This window comes from Halichoerus grypus, chromosome 2 (assembly GCF_964656455.1).
Source record: "Halichoerus grypus chromosome 2, mHalGry1.hap1.1, whole genome shotgun sequence".
NCBI classification, from domain to species: domain Eukaryota; kingdom Metazoa; phylum Chordata; class Mammalia; order Carnivora; family Phocidae; genus Halichoerus; species Halichoerus grypus.
Window position 1 is genome coordinate 32,094,643 of NC_135713.1, and position 20,852 is coordinate 32,115,494.

At 38.1% G+C, this 20,852-nt stretch overlaps 1 protein-coding gene across 1 annotated transcript in view; it reads right to left on the reverse strand.

The window, feature by feature from the left end:
• The window catches only part of MROH2B (maestro heat like repeat family member 2B), a 63,505-nt gene that overhangs the window by 35,000 nt on the left and 7,653 nt on the right, over positions 1 to 20,852 (reverse strand). Inside the window, exons 6-19 of the mRNA XM_078066506.1 lie at positions 20,136 to 20,290; positions 17,714 to 17,854; positions 17,242 to 17,334; positions 17,081 to 17,150; positions 15,290 to 15,403; positions 13,878 to 13,951; positions 11,570 to 11,692; positions 10,756 to 10,869; positions 9,061 to 9,217; positions 8,874 to 8,914; positions 8,104 to 8,245; positions 7,446 to 7,489; positions 5,300 to 5,407; positions 1,818 to 1,934 (exon numbers count right to left, since the gene is read on the reverse strand). Coding sequence (XP_077922632.1) covers positions 1,818 to 1,934; positions 5,300 to 5,407; positions 7,446 to 7,489; positions 8,104 to 8,245; positions 8,874 to 8,914; positions 9,061 to 9,217; positions 10,756 to 10,869; positions 11,570 to 11,692; positions 13,878 to 13,951; positions 15,290 to 15,403; positions 17,081 to 17,150; positions 17,242 to 17,334; positions 17,714 to 17,854; positions 20,136 to 20,290 — 1,493 coding nt within the window. The remainder of the gene's footprint in view (positions 1 to 1,817; positions 1,935 to 5,299; positions 5,408 to 7,445; positions 7,490 to 8,103; positions 8,246 to 8,873; positions 8,915 to 9,060; positions 9,218 to 10,755; positions 10,870 to 11,569; positions 11,693 to 13,877; positions 13,952 to 15,289; positions 15,404 to 17,080; positions 17,151 to 17,241; positions 17,335 to 17,713; positions 17,855 to 20,135; positions 20,291 to 20,852) is intronic.

Here is a 20,852-nt window from a genome sequence, read left to right on the forward strand (position 1 = left end):
ATCCAGAATCCTCCACCCAAACATAATGACTACTTAATATTTGGTATATTTCCTTCTAGTTTTTATAATTGTAAAAATTAGGATCACTCTCCTTATTCAGCTTTGTATCTTCATGTTTTTCACTTAATATTAAAAACACTTTTCCATGTTGCTAAATAGTTTTCAAAAACATGACTTCTAATGATGGTGTAGTATTTCATGGATGATACACCATACTCATTATAACCATTTCCCCACTGTCAAACATTTCCAGTATAATAAATAATGTTGTGATAAATAAATGTCTAAATCAATTTTAAAAAAAAGGAAAACAGAACTACCCTACAATCCTGTAATTGTTCTACTGGAAATTTACCCAATGAATACAAAAACACTAATTTGAAAGGATATACGCACCATTATGTTTATAGCAGCATTATCTACAATAGCCAAATTATGGAAGCAGTCCAAGTGTCCACTGGTAGATGAATGGATAAAGAAGATGGGGTATATATATATATATACATACATACACATATACATATATATATATATATATATATATATATATAATGAAGTATTACTCAGCCATAAAAAAGAATGAAATCTTGCCATTTACAACAACATGGATGGAGCTAGAAAATACAATGCTAAGTAAAATAAGTCAGTCACAGAAAGATAAATACCATACCACTTCACTCATATGTAGAACTTAAGAAACAAAACAAATGAACAAATTAACCAAGGGACAAAAAAAAAGAGGGAGAGAGAGAGACAAACCAAGAAACAGACTCTTAACTATAGAGAATAAACTAAAGGCTACCAGAGGGGAGGTTGGCCATCTATATGTCTTCCTTGGAAAAATGTCTATTCATGTCTTCTGCCCATTTTGTAACTGGATTATTTGTGTTTTGGGGTGTTGAGTTCTATAAGTTCTTTATATATTTTGGATACTAAGCCTTTATCAGATATGTTATTTGCAAATATCTTCTCCCATTCTGTAGGTTGCCTTTTAGTTTTGTTGATTGTTCCCTTCACTGTGCAGAAGCTTTTTACTTTGATGAAGCCCCAATAGTTTATTTTTACATTTGTTTCCCTTGCCTCAGGAGACATATCTAGTAAGAAGCTGCTACGGTTGATGTCAAAGAGGTTACTGCCTGTGTTCTCTTCAAGGATTTTAATGGTTTCCTGTCTCATATTTAGGTGTTTAATCCATGTTGAATTTATTTTGTGTATGGTGTAAGAAAGTGGTCCAGTTTTATTCTTTTGCATGTTTCTGTCCAGTTTTCCCAACACCATTTGTTGAAGAAACTGTCTTTTTTCCATTTGATATTTTTTTTCTTCTTTGTCGAAGATTAATAGACCATATAATTGTGGGTTCATTTCTGGGTTCTCTATTCTGTTCCTTAGATCTATGTGTCTATTTTTGTGCCAGTACCATACTGTCTTGATCACTACAGCTTTATAATATAACTTGAAGTCCGGAATTGTGATGCCTCCAGCTTTGCTTTTCTTTTTCAAGATTGCTTTGGCTATTTGGGGTCTTTTGTGGTTCCATAAGTAAAGGGGTTTAAGAGTACACATCATGATGAGCACTACATTATACACTTGAAACTAATATAACACTGTATGTCAAGTATACTGGAATTAAAATAAAAAAAACAAAGCATTGATATTTAAATAAGGAAGCATCATTTTCTGAAAAATTCTGTTGGATTATTATCAATGTATCCATGGATTCTTGGTAAGTAAGACATTGTCATAAGACCTGTCAGTGGCTTTCCAGATGGAATTAATTATCATCATCATAAGAGGAAATTGAGAGAAAGGGGTCCCACCTGTCGCTGATCCCCCAGTTGGTGGGGAGCAATCAGAAATTCCTTAATCTGTGAGCTTACAAAGTCTATATCTTGGCAGGATGCTAAGGTGGTTCCCAAGGCTTTCCAAAGGAATTTCTAGAAAACAAAAGATAAGCAACAGTATGTTAAATGTTGGAAAGAAAAACTCCAATGAAAAGTGGAAAGCATTAGAACAGTCATCCAAAGGAAGGAAATTTGGGTGATTTAATGACTACTTACTAAACATGTACTTCAAGTATTATCTCTTCCTGAAAGTGTTTTCTCCCCCTGCCTACCCTCCCCAGGCTCTGTCCTTACCTGTGCTCTTTTGTATTCCTCTATGCCTTGTGTCATGCCATTATAATACCTTTTACTTCATAGTAACGCTCAATTTTCTCATTTGTCTTTGTGCTCAGAATTTCAGTTCTCCGTAACAGAGGGTCTTATTGATTACTTTCAGTGTACAGTTCCTGGTAGCTAATAAATGCTCAATAAATGTTTTTAGAATACACATGTCAATGAAAATAAGGTTATTTGAAGATGATGTCATCAGATAGTCTCAATCTCTGAAGTATATTAACTTATTTTATAGTTTAGGAGATTTAACCTATAATAGTTTTGAGAATAATACTTTGTAAGTTCTACTATTATCTCTCTCTCAGGAGTAGAGTGAGTTGTCCAGAAGTGCTATAGAATGGTGTCCAGGGTGAAGGAGAAAAGTCATACAGGAACTTTTACATACATGTTGTGTCTTTAGCAAGGGACTCTGAGTGAATTGGGGAGGAAAAACTCCCAATGAAAGAACACTGGCAAGAGAGTATGTGGGAAATCATTCTGTGGCTTCCACATCCCTTAGAGTTGGTGAGAATGTTGGATTCATTATGCTAGCCCTAACACGGATACTTCTGTAATGTCCAGATGGAGAAAAGGCAAGCAGGACAGACATGACTTCCTCTTCTCTTTCATTATGAGCTATACAAGATTTAGAAGTTAAGGCTGAGGGAACAGGGTAGCCCAAGAGTGACTTCTGTTTGAACACCACAACACATGCCTGGATGTAAATATGTGTATGTATATGTGTGTATACACACACGTGTGTGTTACATATAGATAGATCTATATTCTTGTGGAGGTAAGATACAAGGAAAATATTCACAAGAGAAGATACTTGCCATATGGCTAGAAAAATGAGGTCATGAAGTCCTAATTTGTTTTCTAAGACTCAAATCATTTGTAGCTATATAATATCAGATTGCCATCTCCTTATTTAAAATGTCCATCTTGTCACACACAGGAGAAAAAACTGGCCAGTTGCCGGTTTATTCCAAGGACTCTGCAGGGCTTGAAGGACTGTAGTGATTGAGTGATCATTATGGATCAGAAGGAATCTATGGCACAGGAGGAAAGGAAAAACTGGTAGCAACCGGGAGAGTTCAATTAGTACACTCAGGAGAAATTGTACAGGTCAGTCCAGCTAGGGGTGAGCGGGGTACCCGAGGTGACAGAATAGGAGGAACAACTGACCGAGGAAGAATCTGATGAGGCAGCACCCATTGCACTCTTGGGTTTCCGGACAAAAGGCCCCCATGATAATGTAATTATGATGAGAAAAACTGTGTACCACACAGGAGTAAATATTAATTAGGCCTAAAGCTGCTAGAGTCCACTTAACCCCACCTTGGAGGAGGGACAAGGGAGAGCCTAGAAAAGTCCTGTGCTGCAGAAAAAAACCCCGATGTTATGAAGGGGACTTTTGTGTAATGGGTTGGCCTCAGTGCCCCCAGTACTGTTGAGCTGTTGCCTCTTGGCTGATGTTGGTCAGATTCAGTGTCTTGTGCATTCCTCCTTTGAGACTTGGCAAGGAATCTTAGAAATCAGGAACCCTGAACTGGGAAAAAATGTGGCCAATTGCAAAAACAGCCAGAAACTTTCTATCTCACTTCTATCCATGCCTCCTTACTGTGAGAGTTTGCAGCCCCTTCTTCTACTATAGTCTATTTTGCCACTCCTCAAATCTGGGCTAGCCTGGTGACTTGCTTTGGCCCACAGAATGTGGCAGAAGTAATAGTGTGCCTCTGCTGAACCTAGACCTCAAGAGACCTTGTGTACTCCATTGCCACAAGCATGAGAACAACCCTGGGCTGCCCTGCTGGAGGAGGAGAGACCACAAGGAACAGAAACAAGTTGTCCTAGTTGAGATTATGGCAGACCAGCAAATCCCAAGTATATGCCAGTGGGACTAGTTGAGCTCAAATGACTGCCCAGCTGAGTTCAGCCCACACTGTCAACCTGGAAAATTGTAAACGAAGCAGGTAGCTATTATTTTAAGCAACTAGGGGTAGTTTGCTATGCAGCTAAAACTAATTGGCACACTCTTACTTTCCTGTTGTTAAGTATAATGGCTGAGAGCCATTTAAGCAGCTCATGGCTTGAGTTGCTCTGCCCGTCCATATCACCATTACCTTGGACTCATCTCGTGAATCTGGAAGCTGTTGGATGGATGGTATTACATGAGATGCACAAGTCTAGTTTGTATATGTGAAGATGAGGCATTGCTCACCAAATCCTCTTGATGAGCGTGTCTGCAGGCTTGATAGACCAATTTGGAGAACCAGTACTCTACCAAATTAGAGAATCAATCAGTGAGAGGAATTTTGAATATTGAATAGGAGAGTTGAAAGTTGATAAAAAAATAATTTGTTGGGACAGACACTTACTACTAGAACTGATGAGTTAGGAAACGTTTTTCCAGGAAAAAAATTAGAAATGTAACCATAATGATAACCTTGATCTACTTTTTATTGAGCACAAGTCTTGGGCCAGGCACATATTTCACTAGGGACTTTATATACTTTATCTTGTTGAACCCTTATATCACTACAATCCTCAGAGCTGGGTGTAATTTCCATTTTAGATGAATATACTGAGGCTTCAGAGAGGTTAAGTAATTTTCCTACACTTACATATGTAGTAAATAGCAGAAGCTGGATTCAAACCCCGTTTGGAATGAATGGCTCCAACGCAGAGGGCTAGGTAGAAGCCATATGGGGACAAAGGAAGGAGAGAACTGGCTTTTGAGCATTCTTTTAGCTCTAAGTTTTTGTTAAATTGTAGCAGATTGTTTCTTGTAGCCAGCCTCACAAAACTGGCCCAGTGGAAACCAAGATATAAATTGACATCAAACCAGTGCTGTGACAGGGACTACTATTTGCCTTCATTATCTATTTTTCTTCCTTCTCTAAAACAGAACGCCTGAATTTCAGCCGGATATATGTCCATCTCAAAAGCACTAAACTACTCAGTTTTCCTTGCAGACAGGTGCTGTCCTATGAGTGATTTTTGGTCAAATGTGAGGTGAAGAAGAGGTAGCATTTTCCTAGCAATTTCTCCTTCTTTTTGGTGGTAGTACAGACAAATTGGAACTTGAGCAGCCATTTTAGGTCATAAGGTAGGATGTGAAGTCCCTTAGTTGAAAAACCAACCTTCTCAAGGGAGGTGTTGCTGTAACTGCCCATTTGCTCCTTGAAATCTCGACTCAGTTGAATGGTCCAGGCTATGTCATTGATCTTCCATAGAGATTCTTTGAGCAACTGTTGCAGGAAGTGGAAGTTAGATATGAATACAACTGTTTAGTGTGCTTTCTTAGTACTTTTTTGTTACCTTATTTTTTTAAGTATAAATATATAATATATAATAAATGGAGTTATTCCTTTTCCCATTTAAAAAAACTGGTTATTTTGGAACCTTTCCTCTTATTTTATTAAAGTTTATTTATTTATTTATTTTTAGTAATCTCTACACCCAATGTGGGGCTCGAATTCACAACCCTGAGATCAAGAGTCACATTCTCCTCCAACTGAGCCAGCCAGGCTCCCTTCTCTTTGTTTATTTTAATAGCCATATGCTGTTATGTTCTGAATTCCCATTAAGAACAAGTTACCCTGAAGGTGGAAGTAACTCCATGTAAGTGCCTTCCTTTTTCCTCTTAAATAAAAATTGCCCAAAGGCTTAACATAGAAACCAATCCATTTTGAAACTTAAATTGAAGTTAGCACTTTTCAAGTTTTAAACAGATTTGGAAAAACTTCATTTGTCAATGTTAGTTTGTTTTATTACATACTAAAAGAAAAAGAAAGGGACATTTTTTGAATAAAGAAATAAAATGTCTTGAAGAACCAATTAAACGTACAAGTACATTTTGCTAACTTCAACTCTGGTAGCTAAACATTCCTGGTTTCACCAATTGTTCTGAGCCAGGGCCTCAGTCAGCCATCTGAACTTATTTCCTTCTTCACTGAACAATACATTAAAAGGTGTTTTTGTCTTTTTGGAGGACAAAATCCATTGCAATTTCTAAAGTCAATTATTTCTCCTGCATTTTCCCTACTTTAAGCTTAGAAAAGGACGTTTAACGTCAAAGCCCATGGAGATTTCTAGGTATTCTCTTAGTAAGAACTTGTTTGGTGAGTGGGCTCTTTGAAGAGAAGAAATTAAACAGTCTTGGAAGCCTGAGGGAAGGCAGCACACGAAAACAGTTTTGGGAAAAGGCTAAATGGAAGTCTACTCAAGATTGGAAGAGGGAAAAGAACGTTCTCGAGGCTTCCCTCTGGAAAGAGAACCTTCCTTCATAGTAAGAACAGTTACTTTAAGATGGTAGCAGGGGAAAATAAGGTAGGAATTTTGAGGAAGAGAAGGGGGAAGATAAAAGCAGCATGAATACAGGAGGAGAGGTGGGTGCTAGAATTAAAGACCAGGAAAGTACAGCAGTTGCTTTCAAATCTCATACTGGGTAAGAATCACTTGTGGGAGTCTTTTAAAACATGCCAGTTCTCAGGCAGAATCTCTTAGAGATTCTGATTCTGGAAGGGGCAGGAATGGAACATGGAGGTGATGAGGACAGGTCACTAAAACTTGACATTTTTAAGAAGCCATAGTTAAATTCTATGTAAACGGCTTATGAACTGAGACCCTGCTAGGTTAAAAGCTCCCTTCCTATGGGCTCCTTGACCTCCTGTAGGCTCCTGAAATAAAAATCCTCTCTGTAGAGCCAATGTCAGGCTCCTACATGCCAATTTACCATTTTGGGGATTTTGGACCTTTGCAACTGGTTGCAAACTGGTTGCAAAGGTCCAAAAAGTTTATGGATGACTTTTTTTTTTTTCTGGAAAAATGGTATAATGTGGCCCTTTGGTTTTTACAAATCAGGAAAAAAAGACGGTGAGAAGCAGAAAGGTGAGGAAACAGAATTGTATTTAGAAGCACAGAAGTGGAAATGATGTCAATTTGTGTTTCTTTATTTAAATGGTAAAAGAATGCAATTACAAGGAAAGGAAAAAACTGGAAATTAGAGAAGATTTAAGAAAGACACAGAGAAAAATATTAGTAAATGAAATCTTCAGTACTATCTTAAACTCTTAACCAAACTGAAGACTAAAGATTATTGTTCAAATTATGGTGATGCAGAGACTGTAATTCTTGAGCGATCACTTCTAACATTCTAGTCCATTTCCTAAGGAAAGGAAATGTTGTTTACTGCCCTTGGGAATCTGGATCTTTTTTGTTAAGATGGGTGACTCTAGCTGATTTTATCACCCCATCATCAACGATTAGTCTAGAAGCTACCCTTACCTGAAGTAGCATGGTTTCCCATAGCACGATGCTAGTATTCTTTCCTAGAAATAGAAATTAAAAATAGAAAATAGAAATAGAAAATAAATTCAGGACCCTGTTTCTCCCTTGCCAGGTCCCCTGTGGATGCTGGAGCCCCACTTCAAGCTTTACAGAGGATGATTATAATAGAAAATAGAAATAGAAAATAAATTCAGGACCCTGTTTCTCCCTTGCCAGGTCCCCAGTGGATGCTGGAGCCCCACTTCAAGCTTTACAGAGGATGATTATTTCAGATGAAATTTACTATGTTGCCAACTTTAAGTGCTAGTCAGGCTGGCAAAAAGTCTTCAATCCATGATCCAAATCTAGGCTTTTTGCTAAAAATAGTAGTGATTTTTTAGAATAATACCAAAAGGGAGTTTCTCTAAATATAAGAAAAAGACCAGAGCAAAAGTAAAATTTCTGCTAAGAATATTACCCACCAGATACTCCTGTAATACAAGTATGTGGTAGAGAATTAGAACACAAGGAATCAAGGAAAAAATATAGTTGTCTACTTTGCACATCAAGTTCATTGTTTCAATTGCCTCAAATCAGCCTTAGGCAGAAAAGTGGTGTCTCATTTTCTTTATGTTCTTGCCTCCTTGGCTAAAGACCCGATTCTACTCCCTTGTACCTTCCAGAGGCTGCAGGAGCTCAGGAAAGCGTGTTTTCCACAGGTCTACCAATTTGGGGTGAATTATCTCAGGCAGCATCTTCAAAAGTCCTATTGCACCAGCCCCACATAATTTCCCTAAACTGGCAAGCATAGATATTACCTGAAAAATGGAAGATAAAAAGTTAATCAACTGCAGGGGTACTTAAAAGCCCCACCTGCCTTTTCCTTTTATCACTGTCCTGGATGCCCTTGATTCCTACATTAGATCATCTTTCAACCAATCATCAGTCTATTTCTTACTTATTTTAGAGCAAAGCTAATACTTAGACAATCCTCCCCAATTTTCATCTGGGGATAAAGGGGAAAACATATATAGAAACCATCAATCAAAAATAAATGGAAGGTACCAACACTTAGATATATTTATTAATTAAATAAGGGCATGTGGAAATGGTATCTGAGCAAATGATACACATATGGGGGAGAAAAGGAAAGAAGGAAATCTAAATAATAGATGTGGAATTTATTTGAATGGTACTTGGGGATCAAATTCAGTCTATTCTTATTTTAAAAATAATAAATTAAGTTTAACGAGCATTTCAGAGCGAGAAGATAATCTTGCCAGTAATCTTAATGAGTATCATTAGTGGAGCAGAACATTTATTATGCCATTTTAGTGTTTCTTTTGGTTTGGAGTTGCTGTGTAATTTTTATTAACATTTATTTAGAACTGAATGATCTATATTGACCTAAATTTATCCCACATTAGTTATTCATAACTCACTCACCAGAAGTCTGGCCAATAGCTGCTGTGGTGAAGGAAGTTTCACTGGAAAGAGAAAGTGATTTTCATTATTGCTGTGGGGGCTAGAGAAATTCAGATTGGGGTTGGGTATGTAATCAAAGCACTGTAGCCTTTCTGGAAATGAGCCTCTCATAAGAGAAGTGTTTTGCTTTGTTTTTGAATGTACACACCAGCTCCGGTAGAGATGACAAGTGCTGTTGACTCCTTGGTATCATTCTTCTTCCTCTCCTCTGCCATAATCAAACTTCTGATGATATTAAACAGGTAATCCAGAGTTCCAGTATATTCTGCAGGAACTACAAAAGTCAGGATTCTTGGCCATAGCACCTGGGGAAAACAAAGCAAGATGCAAGGCTTTTGGATTCGTCCATGATTTCTCCTTGGTTCTCACTGTGGGTTTCCCTCTGATTTAGAGCATGTTCTCTCACCTGTTATTTTTTTTTCTCTTCAGGCCAAATAAAAATGAAACCATGAAATAAAATCTCTGCACTACACGTTCATTTTCAGGCGCCAGTTGTAGTGCATGGTGCACTGCACTCAGCACTGCACTCAGCACTGCACTCAGCACTGCACTCAGCGTGTCTGCATGGGTTTGCTGCTGGAATTTGGCGCAGGACAATTCTTCCTTGTGAAGAAGTGTTCTAGGCAGTGCAGGAGGTCTAGCACCCCTGGGCTCCACTCACCAAGTGCTACCAAGCCCTTTGTCAGTGTGACAAGACAAAGTAAGTCATATATGTCCCCAAACCCCAAGACTGGAGAGAGAATGATTGGGAATGGATAGTGAATGGGCTGCTCCAGGTGTCGACCTTCTTGCTCTGGAGTTCTGGCACACTTGGTTTCTTTAGTCAGTCTGTTTCATATTCTCTGGAAAACTCCCTTGTCCTAATGGAAACCTAGGTGTCAACATGGACCCTTCCCTTTGTCTTGCCATCCAGATTTAATCACCAAGCCCTGTCCTTTTTTTCATTATAAGGTCTTCCATGCCCCTCCATATTTCCTTCCTACTCTCATGACCCTGCTCCAGTTCCTGTGAGTTACATCTGATCTCATGCTCACTCTCTTTGCTCTTAGTCTACCCCTATGTAAATCCACTGATCTCTTACAGTTATTGTTTTAAATATTTAGCACTTGCTTAACATTTTGAATGGCTCATCAATCACAAGGTAGGAATTTGGCGTTTCAGGCCCATTGGAGTTTGGCCCTAGACTTCTTTTCATCATCTATTTTTACATTGAAATGTTCCAACTTTAGGATGTATCAGAAATACTGGGATTTGTTTGCATACAGATTCGTGGGCCCTATGCCCCGAATGCTGATTCAGTAGATGTGGGATGTGGCCTGGAGATCTGCGTTTTAAATAAATATCTTAGATAATCCAAGGACTGCACCTTAAAATGCCATTCTAGATAAAGCCTCTGATCCACTTAAATTGGTCTATTGATTGTCTCTTGTCTGTGTCATGCATTTCTGGCCAGTTAATCCTTTCTCAGGTTATTTTGCTTAAGGAAAATACAGATTACAAGGCTCCTCCCATTAAGGTACAGATTATTTTTAAGCCTCAGGTGTGGCCTGAGAATGTGTACTTTCAACACCTTTCTAGATGAATGAGGAAAGTTTAGCATTCACTGAATTAGAATCTCCACTCACCACTTAATATATGTCTAGGTATGCTAAGGGAAGAAGAGACGTTTTTGAGGAACTACTCTGTGCTCGGCACTGAGCATTGCAATGTACTTCCTCTAATCAGAGCATCAAAAACGCTGATGATGACACATGAAGGACAAATTCATGTCTTTACTCCTAAATGGACAGAGCTTTAGAGGGATGATCAAAGTAACTGTCAGTGGTGATAAAAGACCCCTTACCTGGGGCATTCCAATGACCAATGGATCTAGGGTTTTTAAGACCTCGAGGCTTATTTCCCGGACAGATTTCTCTCCCCTTTCAACCTCATGGGAGTTAGGTTTCATCGGTTTTTCCTTCAAGAAAGATGAAACAGGTGACCTGTTAATAATCCTTCCTGTTGGTCCCCTCTGACCTTACTTGGATGTGTTCTCAGACTCTGGGGTGCAGGATGCAGTCACTCAACTTAAGGGGCTCATGGAACCCAGCAATTTTGTTCTCCAGTACTTAAGTTCTGTTTTAACGTGCTCCTTGGAGGAATTGGTTAGGAAAAACACTGCTGGATAAAGCAGAAAAGCCAAAATTGTGAAGGTTCTTGAACTACAGATATTCCCTCTCTCCCTCAGGCCTTTGCTATTGTCTCGGGGGCAAGATTTTCAAAGACACTGCCTCTTAGTGGAGGGGACTGTAATTTCAGCTGTCATGGACTTGATAAGATCGAGATCTTACGCACATACTTTTTAGGAAGTTAACCCCCATTTGGCAAATATGGATGTCTTTTGTTTCCTCTGAAGCAATCCACTTTCTCCACCCCTGTCTCAAGCCTTTGAGGACAGGTTGCCTCCTTAGGGAAAACCATGATGTCACCTACCTTGAATTTATCATAAGTTGTAAGTGATACCCGTAAAAGAGAACTGAGAATGCTAGAGGCTGAAAAATTTATCAATAAAAGTGATAAGACTGAAATATAACTTCTAAATCAGTCATTGAATTGAGCCTTAGTTGAGTTAACTGCCCTTGGTACAGTGTAGCTTTCAAAACTGCACCTCTTCATACCAGGTTCTTGTTGGACATGGCAAACTGGGAGAAGATATAATCGATCAGTGGCCATCCATCCCGGGCTTCAATGAAGCATTTCTCACACATGGTTTGAATGAGGAGGAGAGTGGAATTCCTCACCTAGAATCAGAAAAATGCATTTGCAGCATTTTACTACGTTGGGCAGAACATTAATTTAGCTTCTCATACTCTTTAACCTTCATGGATCGGTTAATGGGAACCTTTCCAAAAAGGAGTATCAGTTGAATAATTGGACTATAAATAGATGGAGCAGGAAGCCAGCTACAGCTTATGATTTAAGGGTTACAGGAAAGGCTCTCTTTAACCAAAATCTTTCTCCTTTGCTCCCAAGACATACCCTGTATTACCGTAGATTATGAAATGTTGGTATTGTGGGCTAAAACACCACCTTGCTTTTAAAATCCTCAATGAAAGATAGCATGATGAACTACAGATCTACAATCCTTTATCTACAATTTCAAAACCTAAAAAACTCTGGACACTGGAATTTTGTTTCTTGAGTTTGGCGCTAACTCATTTGGTGGCAAAACACAACTCAACTGTTTTAAAACTGTAGTCTTGACTTATTCTATATAGTGTGGCTCTGCATATATTTTCTTGCAGAGATATTAATGAGTTTGATTGTGGCTACTGTCACAGTAATGTTTTTCTAAAATCAGGAAGGTTGGGGCACCTGGGTGGCTCAGTCGTTAAGTGTCTGCCTTCGGCTCAGGTCATGATCCCGGGGTCCTGGGATCGAGCCCCGCATCGGGCTCCCTGCTCCGCGGGAAGCCTGCTTCTCCCTCTCCCACTCCCCCTGCTTGTGTTCCCTCTCTAGCTATGTCTCTCTGTCAAATAAATAAATAAATCCAAAAAAATAAAATAAAATCAGGAAGTTTGTGAATTCTGAAATACACCTGGCCCCAGGGATTAGAACAAGGGATTATGAACCTGTATTATAATTTTTAAATAATTAGGTTTTCATATTGAATTGCTTCCCTGGAGGATAGAAAGCTCAGATCTAATTCTTTACTGAATGGGTCTTTTAATTGAGAGTTGGGAAAAAAGAGTAATTTTGAATAGGGAGGCAGGGCCACAAGGTAGCAATTAGCAATTAGCATAAAGGCACCTGTAGTCTACCAAAATGAAGGGGAGAAAAAGTTATAAATTCTCTACTTTTGCCTGGGGAGCTGGACTTCCTTAAAGTTTCTGTCCTCTTTTATTCTACCCTAAACTCTTTTAGTCATATTTTGATTGACTTGGCCACTTACTTTATCTATAATCACACCACTGTTTTTTAATTTTTTAAAATTTATGTTTTAGTTATTTATTTATTTTTGTTTCAATTTTTAATTTAAATTCTAGTTAGTTAACATATAATGTAATATTAGTTTCAGGAGTAGAATTTAGTGGTTCATCACTTACATATAATGCCCAGTGCTCATCACAAGTTCCCTCCTTAATGCCCATCACCCATTTAACCCATCCCCCACCCACCACCCCTCCAGCAACCCTTCGTTTGTTCCTATCATTAAGAGTCTGTTTTATGGTTTGCCTCTCTCTCTTTTTTTCTTTCCCCTGTGTTCACCTGTTTTGTTTCTCAAATTCCACATATTAGTGAAATCATATGGTATTTGTCTTTCTCTGATTGATTTATTCCACTTAGCATAATTATTGTTATTTATTGCATAGCTTTTGTTATAGTCACTGCAGATGAAAGTCTACTAGGGGAATTTTCTTCTTTTCATTGGTTTCTGTAAGGGGCTTTGATCCAAACAAAATGTGGTTTTAATAAAAAAAAATAGTAATTTCTATTTTTTAATTTGTTCCAGTACAAGTTGTATATCTTATCTAATATGGAATACTTTAATCAAATAATCAGGAAATATTGTGCAATCTATTACGTGCAAAACTTGCTCTAGATGTTCCCTAGTTGGAAAATAGGATATCTAAGCTAAAAAACAACAACAACAACAAACAGACTTAGGGGTTATTATTTTTTGGAGGAAGATACATTATTTTTATAATTAACAATTTTTAAACCATTTGAAGAGCATAGTACTGTGATGCTCTGGGCAAAAATCTTTTTTTTTTCCTACTTAGAAGCCCTTGAACTGAATGTACTTTAGAACTTTACCTTGATATAGTTTATCTTTTGGGGAAAGATGGAATTGTATTAAAATTGGAATTTATCACTGAGCTCTTTATAAAGCAATCTTAAAGTAGATTCTTAAAGAATCAAAACCATTTCATTAATTCCTAAAACTACCATCAACAAAATTAAAGTCCCCATTATTTCTCTTACTTTTATATTGAGGTCACCCATGATGACTTTGACTGTTCTTTCAATTGAAGTGATGTGATCTCGCAACTTGGGCTCTGAAAGACAGGGAGAGAAATGAAGAGATCAGATTCAGTAGGAGTATAGTCTGTTCTAGGATTGATGAAATCCCATTAGAGTTATGGTACATAATTTCAAAGTCTTTTGTCCATAACATTTCAGGCTATTCAATTTCCTCTTATCTTCTTCTCCATTTTTTAAAAGATTTTATTTATTTATTTGAGAGTGAGAGAGTGAATGAGAGAGAGAAAGCACGAGTGGCGGGGGAGGGGGGATGCAGAGGGAGAGGGAGAAGCAGACTCTCCGCTGAGCAGGGAGCCCAACACGGGCTTCATCCCAGAACCCTGGGATCATGACCTGAGCCGGCGGCAGACCCTTAACCCCCTGAGCCACTCAGGCACCCCTCTTCTTTTTCAATTTATGAGAGATGTTTATTGCTCTCTTTGCTCCATATTATATTTGATTTCATCTTGTTTAAAATGTTAGGTTCCAAAGTGGACTCAACACATCACGCCCAATGGATTAGCTTTAAATTCTGTGAGACTACTTCATATTTCTTGTGTTCTGATTCTTCAGTAAATCTCAGGGCTAACTGAATTTTTTGAAATATTATAATATAGGATAAAAATGAATTCTCATATTTTATTGAATTCAAGATATCATCAATTTTATGAGATAACAGTATTTTATATTGTATCAAAAAAAACCTTATAGTGGCTGATTATAATTAAAGATGCTATCAATTATGAGATAAATTCCAATAGCATGAAAATATGTGCTTCTTGGAATTAATGAAATATGATATTCCATTAAATTCTGCTCTTTTCTAAATGTACTAATCTCTAGAATATTGTGCATTCCTCCCACCTACCCCCTATTTATTGGGCTACTTAGCCAGCTTACTAGATCTTCTAAATTTGATTTTCAAATATTCTACTTCTTGTCAACTATGTATATCCATAAGTATCATGAAAGAAGAGAGGTAACTGAAAATGCCGTTTAAAAGTAGTAGATTATAGGGGCACCTGGGTGCTCAGTCAGTTAAGCAGCTGCCTTCAGCCCAGGTCATGATCTCAGAGTCCTGAGATCGAGTTCTGCATTGGATTCCCTGCTCACTGGGGAGTCTGCTTCTCCCTCTCCCTCTACCCCTCCCGCCTGCTCGTGCTTTCGCACCCTCTCTTTCTCTCTCTCTCTCAAATAAATAAATAAAATCTTTAAAAAAGTAGTAGATTGTAGATGACCAAGAAGACAGAGCTTTACTTGAATATGATCTTCTATAAACACCCCAAAGACATAGAATAAAGTTAGAGAATGCACAGGCTTTAGTTTGCTTCTTGGCACAAAATAAACCACTTTGGCTTCATTCCTTTGCTTACCCTCAGCATTGATAGCCGATCTTAACAAAGTCAAGATTCCCATTCGAGTGGTTTCATTGTCACTTCTCATTTGTTCATCAAAAAATTCCATCAGGTCTGCAGGGTTGGAATGGGCTGCAGGTATAAGACATACTGGAGTCATAAGACCTCATTTTCACCTTAGGTAAAATACTTGTGAATGGGAAAAGCAGAATTCCATGAAGATTGTCAAAGTCACTCTTTGGTTGGTAACTAGATTTTATTACATCGATGTATCTTTAGTATCATGGAATTAAGCAGTTTGATCACTAAGAGAGATTTATATACCACATTTGTTCATACTTGTGAATATGACTTTATTTAGAAATTAGGTGTTTTTTTTTTTTTTACAGATGGAATCGAATTAAGGTAACGTTATTAGGGTGGGCCCTAATTCAGTATGAGATGAGAAAAGGAGAGGAGATAAGGGGAGAACGCCTTATGAACATGGAGGCAGAGATTGGAATGATGCTTCCCCAGCTGTGGAGTTAGAGAGCTACAAGGGTAAGTCAGGGAGCAAGGAAGAAAGAGAAAAGGTCTGATTGGAGTAAAGCGGTTTGGGTTTGAAATTATTAGAGATAGAGTGAAGTAGTTAATTAGGTTGGGCATAGAACAGAGGAAAGAATAGAAACAGAGGGACCAGTTAGTGGAGAACTAGAAATAATAGAAAGGTAATGCAGTGAAGTAGTAGAAATGACATATTTGGGAGAGGGTGGAGGTGGAGGTATGGGAGGTATGGGATTGCTCTTGTCCTTACTTTTCAGGGTCTATGTTGGAACATAATTTGTATACTGACTCTGAGAACTTGGGGCCTCCTCTACCACCTGCACCAGGTATTCTAACCAGACAATGGGTGGGACTGTGATGTGAGAGCAAGAAAGAAGGGGAAAGAGTGAAGGAGAGAGAGAGAGAAAGGGAATAGATATTAAGAAATGACCAGGGAGAAAAAAGCATGACTTTGGGTTTGACACAGTCTCAAATAATCTCAAATACCAAGAAAAGAAGCATTTCCTATCCCTAGGATTACCAACTCACCTTGGTGTGCCTAGAAATAAATCCATCCATATGTGGCCAATTAATTTTTGACAAAGGAGCCAAAAATATATAATAGGGAAAGGATAGTCTCTTCAATAAATGGTGTTGGGAAAATGGACAGCCACATGCAAAAGAATGAAACCAGATCCCTACCTTATACCATATACAAAAATCAAATCAAAATAAAGACATGAATGTAAGACCTGAAACCATAAAACTCCTGGAAGAAAACATAGGCAGTGAGCTCCTTGACATTGGTCTTGGCACTGATTTTGTTGGATTTGACAACAAGAGCAGAAGCAACAAAGGCAAAAATAAATAAGCGGTACTATGTCAAACCAAAAATCTTCTGCCCAACAGAAAAAAAACACAAAACCATTAACAAAATGAAAAAGCAACAGATGGGATGGGAAAAATATTTGCCAACCATATATCTGATAAGGGGGTTAATTCCCAAAATATATCAGAAATTTTCTGGTTTTAGAACTGAAAGTTCTACCCCTGCAAGTCCATTAGTTCCAGGCAAACCAGGATGATTGGTTGCCCTACCTGTTGCGCTTCTCTTGGGAATGGGAGGATAGGGAGAGGTACAGGATACCATGAGTTGAAGGTATAGTGTGTGTGTGTGTGTGTGTGTGTGTGAAATAACTAATATGATAGTTTGCACACCCTTCATCACTGTTGTCATCATCACTGGGAGACATTTTTATTAAAAACCCTCTGGACGCTGGATCCTACCTAGAATGAGGAAACAGCTTGAAGCTTCAATTTCATTTTCCTTTACTGGAGGCTCTGGAACTCTGCACACCTGAATGAGCAAGAAGAATCAGGTGGGAGGTGTTAAAAACAGAAAACCGGTGGAAATGAAACAATCAGATCTGACAGCAGGGTTTTCTTACCTGGTGGAGTAAATTGATAAAGATGGTTTTTCTCAAGCCCTTTGGAAGGGCCGTGTCATAAAGGACCACCGCGGTCAGTATTTGTTTTAGACTCTAGAATGGAAGTTCTCAAAGGTTAGTTGGAGGCTGCCCGTGAAGCAGCAGCACAGGATGTGGAAGACAAATAATTATGCTTTTTGTGAGGAGAACAAATCCATAACCTTCCTGCGGTTACCAGTTTTCTTTGGTGATTCTGGGCCCCCTGCCTTAGTCAGTGCCTCAGTAGTTTGAAAAGAAAATTCTTAACCCCTTTTTTGGAATTACATCCCCCAGCTGTGCCAACCTCTTCTCTACCTCATGTTTCTCAAAAAGTATTTAAGTTTAGATGCCCAAACCAGTATCTCAGTTCTTTAGGACCTCTGGAGACTTACTGTCTTCCAGGATGGTTGCAGACAGACTCTCTGAATCGGTTCCTTGAGGGTGTGGCTCTTACCTGAGTGACGTGAAAATCAGTCTCTTTGTCTTTATACTGGTTCAGGAGCCAGGGTACCTGGTCCAGGGCATAGTCACAGAGGTCTTCCCGATGGAGCAGCAGGCTCACTGTGGGGCCGTGGGCCTTAACAATGGCCAAAGTCTGCAGAGGCAGCCAACAAATACCACTTCTAATACTTCACTGTGCTTTTTGTGCAGTTCTCAGAATACCTGGAGCTTTAGACACCCCCAAACAACTTTCCTCACTGCTTCCAACCAAGAGAGAATTCTTTAAAAAATGTTTAGGTTAAGATCATTGCATGAGGCAGTTATACTTATGTTTGTATTTTCAGCTCTATCTACATTTATATCTATACTGATACTCATTTCAGTATTTGCCCCTCTTCCTATTTCTTTAACCTTTCTCTACTAGTCGCTTTCTTTCAATATACTAATAAATTGAAAATTTCCCTCATATTAAAAAAAATTCTTCGATTCTATATCACTTTGACCCCAATTCTGTTTTTTTCCTTTCTCCAAAAAAAGTACGTGGTGAATCACTAAATTCTCTTCATGAAACCAACATTACACTATATGTTAACTAACTAGAATTTAAATAAAAACTTGAAATAAACAAAAAGCAAAGCTTTCTGAAAGAGAGGTCTACGTTTGCTATCTCCACTTCCCACCTCTCATTTACCCTTCAATCCACTCTGGCTTCTGTTGACATAAAAAATGAATAAGTATAAAATATAAATGTAAATAGGTTGATGGTAAAAATTTAGAAATCACAAAAGTTACAAAGAAGAAAACACAGTATTTGCATTGCTGACAGTATCTATAGATAATCACTGTTTGGTGTATTTTAATATTTTTTAAATTTATTTGACTTATTCTTTCCCACATTTCCTCTATATGTTTTAATTTTTAAAAAACTGGTGCCATTCTTTAATATATAGTTCTACGTTCTGCTTTTTCTACCTAATATTATGTGATGAATTTTTTTTTTCCCTGTCAGCTAAGTTTTGTTGTCTAGCAAACCATCTCAAAACTTAGTGGCTCAGAATAACAACCGTTTATTTCACTCAACTGTGTGTCAGCTGGATGATTCTTCTAAGCAATTGGACATTTCCAAGCAATGGACGCCTTTCAAGATTATTCTCGGTTGAGCGCTATAACAATAGACTCCGTAGATCTCCCTTTACTTCTTGAAAATTATTCTTTTCTTAGTTTCTAAGATCTCATTCTCCTTGCTTAGAACCCTTCCAAGGTTTCTTATTTCCTATTAAAAAACGTCCAAACTCCTGTGTAGCATTCAAGGCTCTTAATTTGGCCAAGACCAAAACCTTTTCTGGTTTTATTTGTTTCTGCTTCTTTATATCTCCTTTCTCTTCTCCTCTTCCTTTTCTCCCACCGGACTCACTCAAGTGTGCATGTTAGCTTGTCTCCAGCCTCTGCTTCAGCAGCTTTTATTGCATCTTTAGGGAATGCCTCTTGCTTGGGTGAATGTCTTTATAGGCTGCAAGCTCAGTTTCAATGTCACAGCCTTTCCATTACACACCACAGGAGTTAAGTGCTTCCTCTCTCTCTGTTCCCTCATTACTGTGTGCACCTTCTTGTCACTTGTCTAACTCTTTCTGTGGGAAACTAGGAAAGTACTTGTACTGAATTGTGTTTTTCAGGTGCCTTGAAGAAAAGACTTCTACAGGATATTTTAAAAGTTCCATGTTTGCTAACGATTTAACTACCCCAGCATGTTAAAAAAAAAATAAATGCTTTGGTAGCTTAAAGCATAGAAAAGAAACTGAACTAGAGAGGGCTAAGAGTTACATCTTTTATAATATAGAAATAAAAGACCTAAATAGGATGTAATTTAGCCCCCATTTAAATATTACACCGATTAAGCAAGATAGGCATGGGATTCCATGTGCACACACTTTGTAATCTCTTCTGCACAAGGCATTATGATCTTTTGAAGCAGCCATGCACATCCTTTAGATGTTATTTTATTTCATTGTCATCTTCATAAACATGGGAAACTTTTGTGGGCTGTTGTTTTTTCTAATCAGTGACTCAGCCCAAATATGGGTTATAAGACACGAAATAACACATTTCTATATATTTTACTCATCTTCATTTAGTTATTTTCTTTCCACACACTGGAATGTCAGTTCCATGAGAGTGGGGATTTTGGTCTGTTCAATCCCTGCTGTCTTCCCAGCATGGGGAACAGTGTCTGGCATGTCATGGGAACTCAATAAATATTAGTTCAAGAATGAATAAACAGTGATTTGAAATATGAAAAACAAAAGCATTGATAAACCTGATAAAACACAATCATAGCTTTCCAAAACAACTGAGATTAATGATTATGTCAGAGAGTGGAGGAAGTTCAAGCAGCATGGAAGGAGAGGTAGCTTGGGCATGCTGAGGCCCCCACTCACTTGCATGGGCGAGGTAATGGGGGCCCACTTCTCCATTATATACCGGAACAGCATGAAGATCTTGTCAGATAGTCGGTTGGCATCCAATCTGGGATAGGGGAAGTCTCTCCAGTGGTTGACATACTTGTAAATGGCCTTGCTGAATTTCTCAAGGGCTGCATTTTAAAAACAACCACAGACTGAGAAAAATATAAAGATGGGAGGGACCATAAAATAATTTGAGACGAGTGCACTGATGATTAGCAAATGTGTGATAGTTTCTATAAAATGTTATGACGGTACCAAATAAACATATAAAAGTATTCAGTCACGTTAGTGAAATGTAAGTTAAAGCCATAATGAGATAATACAACAAACCGTCTAGAACTATTAAAATTTCAGACAGTGTCAAACTTTGGTAAGACTAAGCTGCAGCTGGTGTTTTCATGTACTGCTGTGGGGAGCATGAATTGATACAAACACTTTAGAAAACTGATACTATTTACCAAACTTGAATATGTGTTCTCTATGACCCAGAAATTCCACTCCTAAGTATGCAGCATTAGATACACAAATAGATAGGCACTAAAAAACTTGCACAAGAATGTTCATACTCACTTTCTTTTTGGGTCATAGCCTTAAACAGAAAACAGAAAATGTCTGTCAGCAGGTACAATGGACGAATTGTAGTATAGACATGTAATAGGATACAGAAGTGAACACGGACTGAGCTTCACA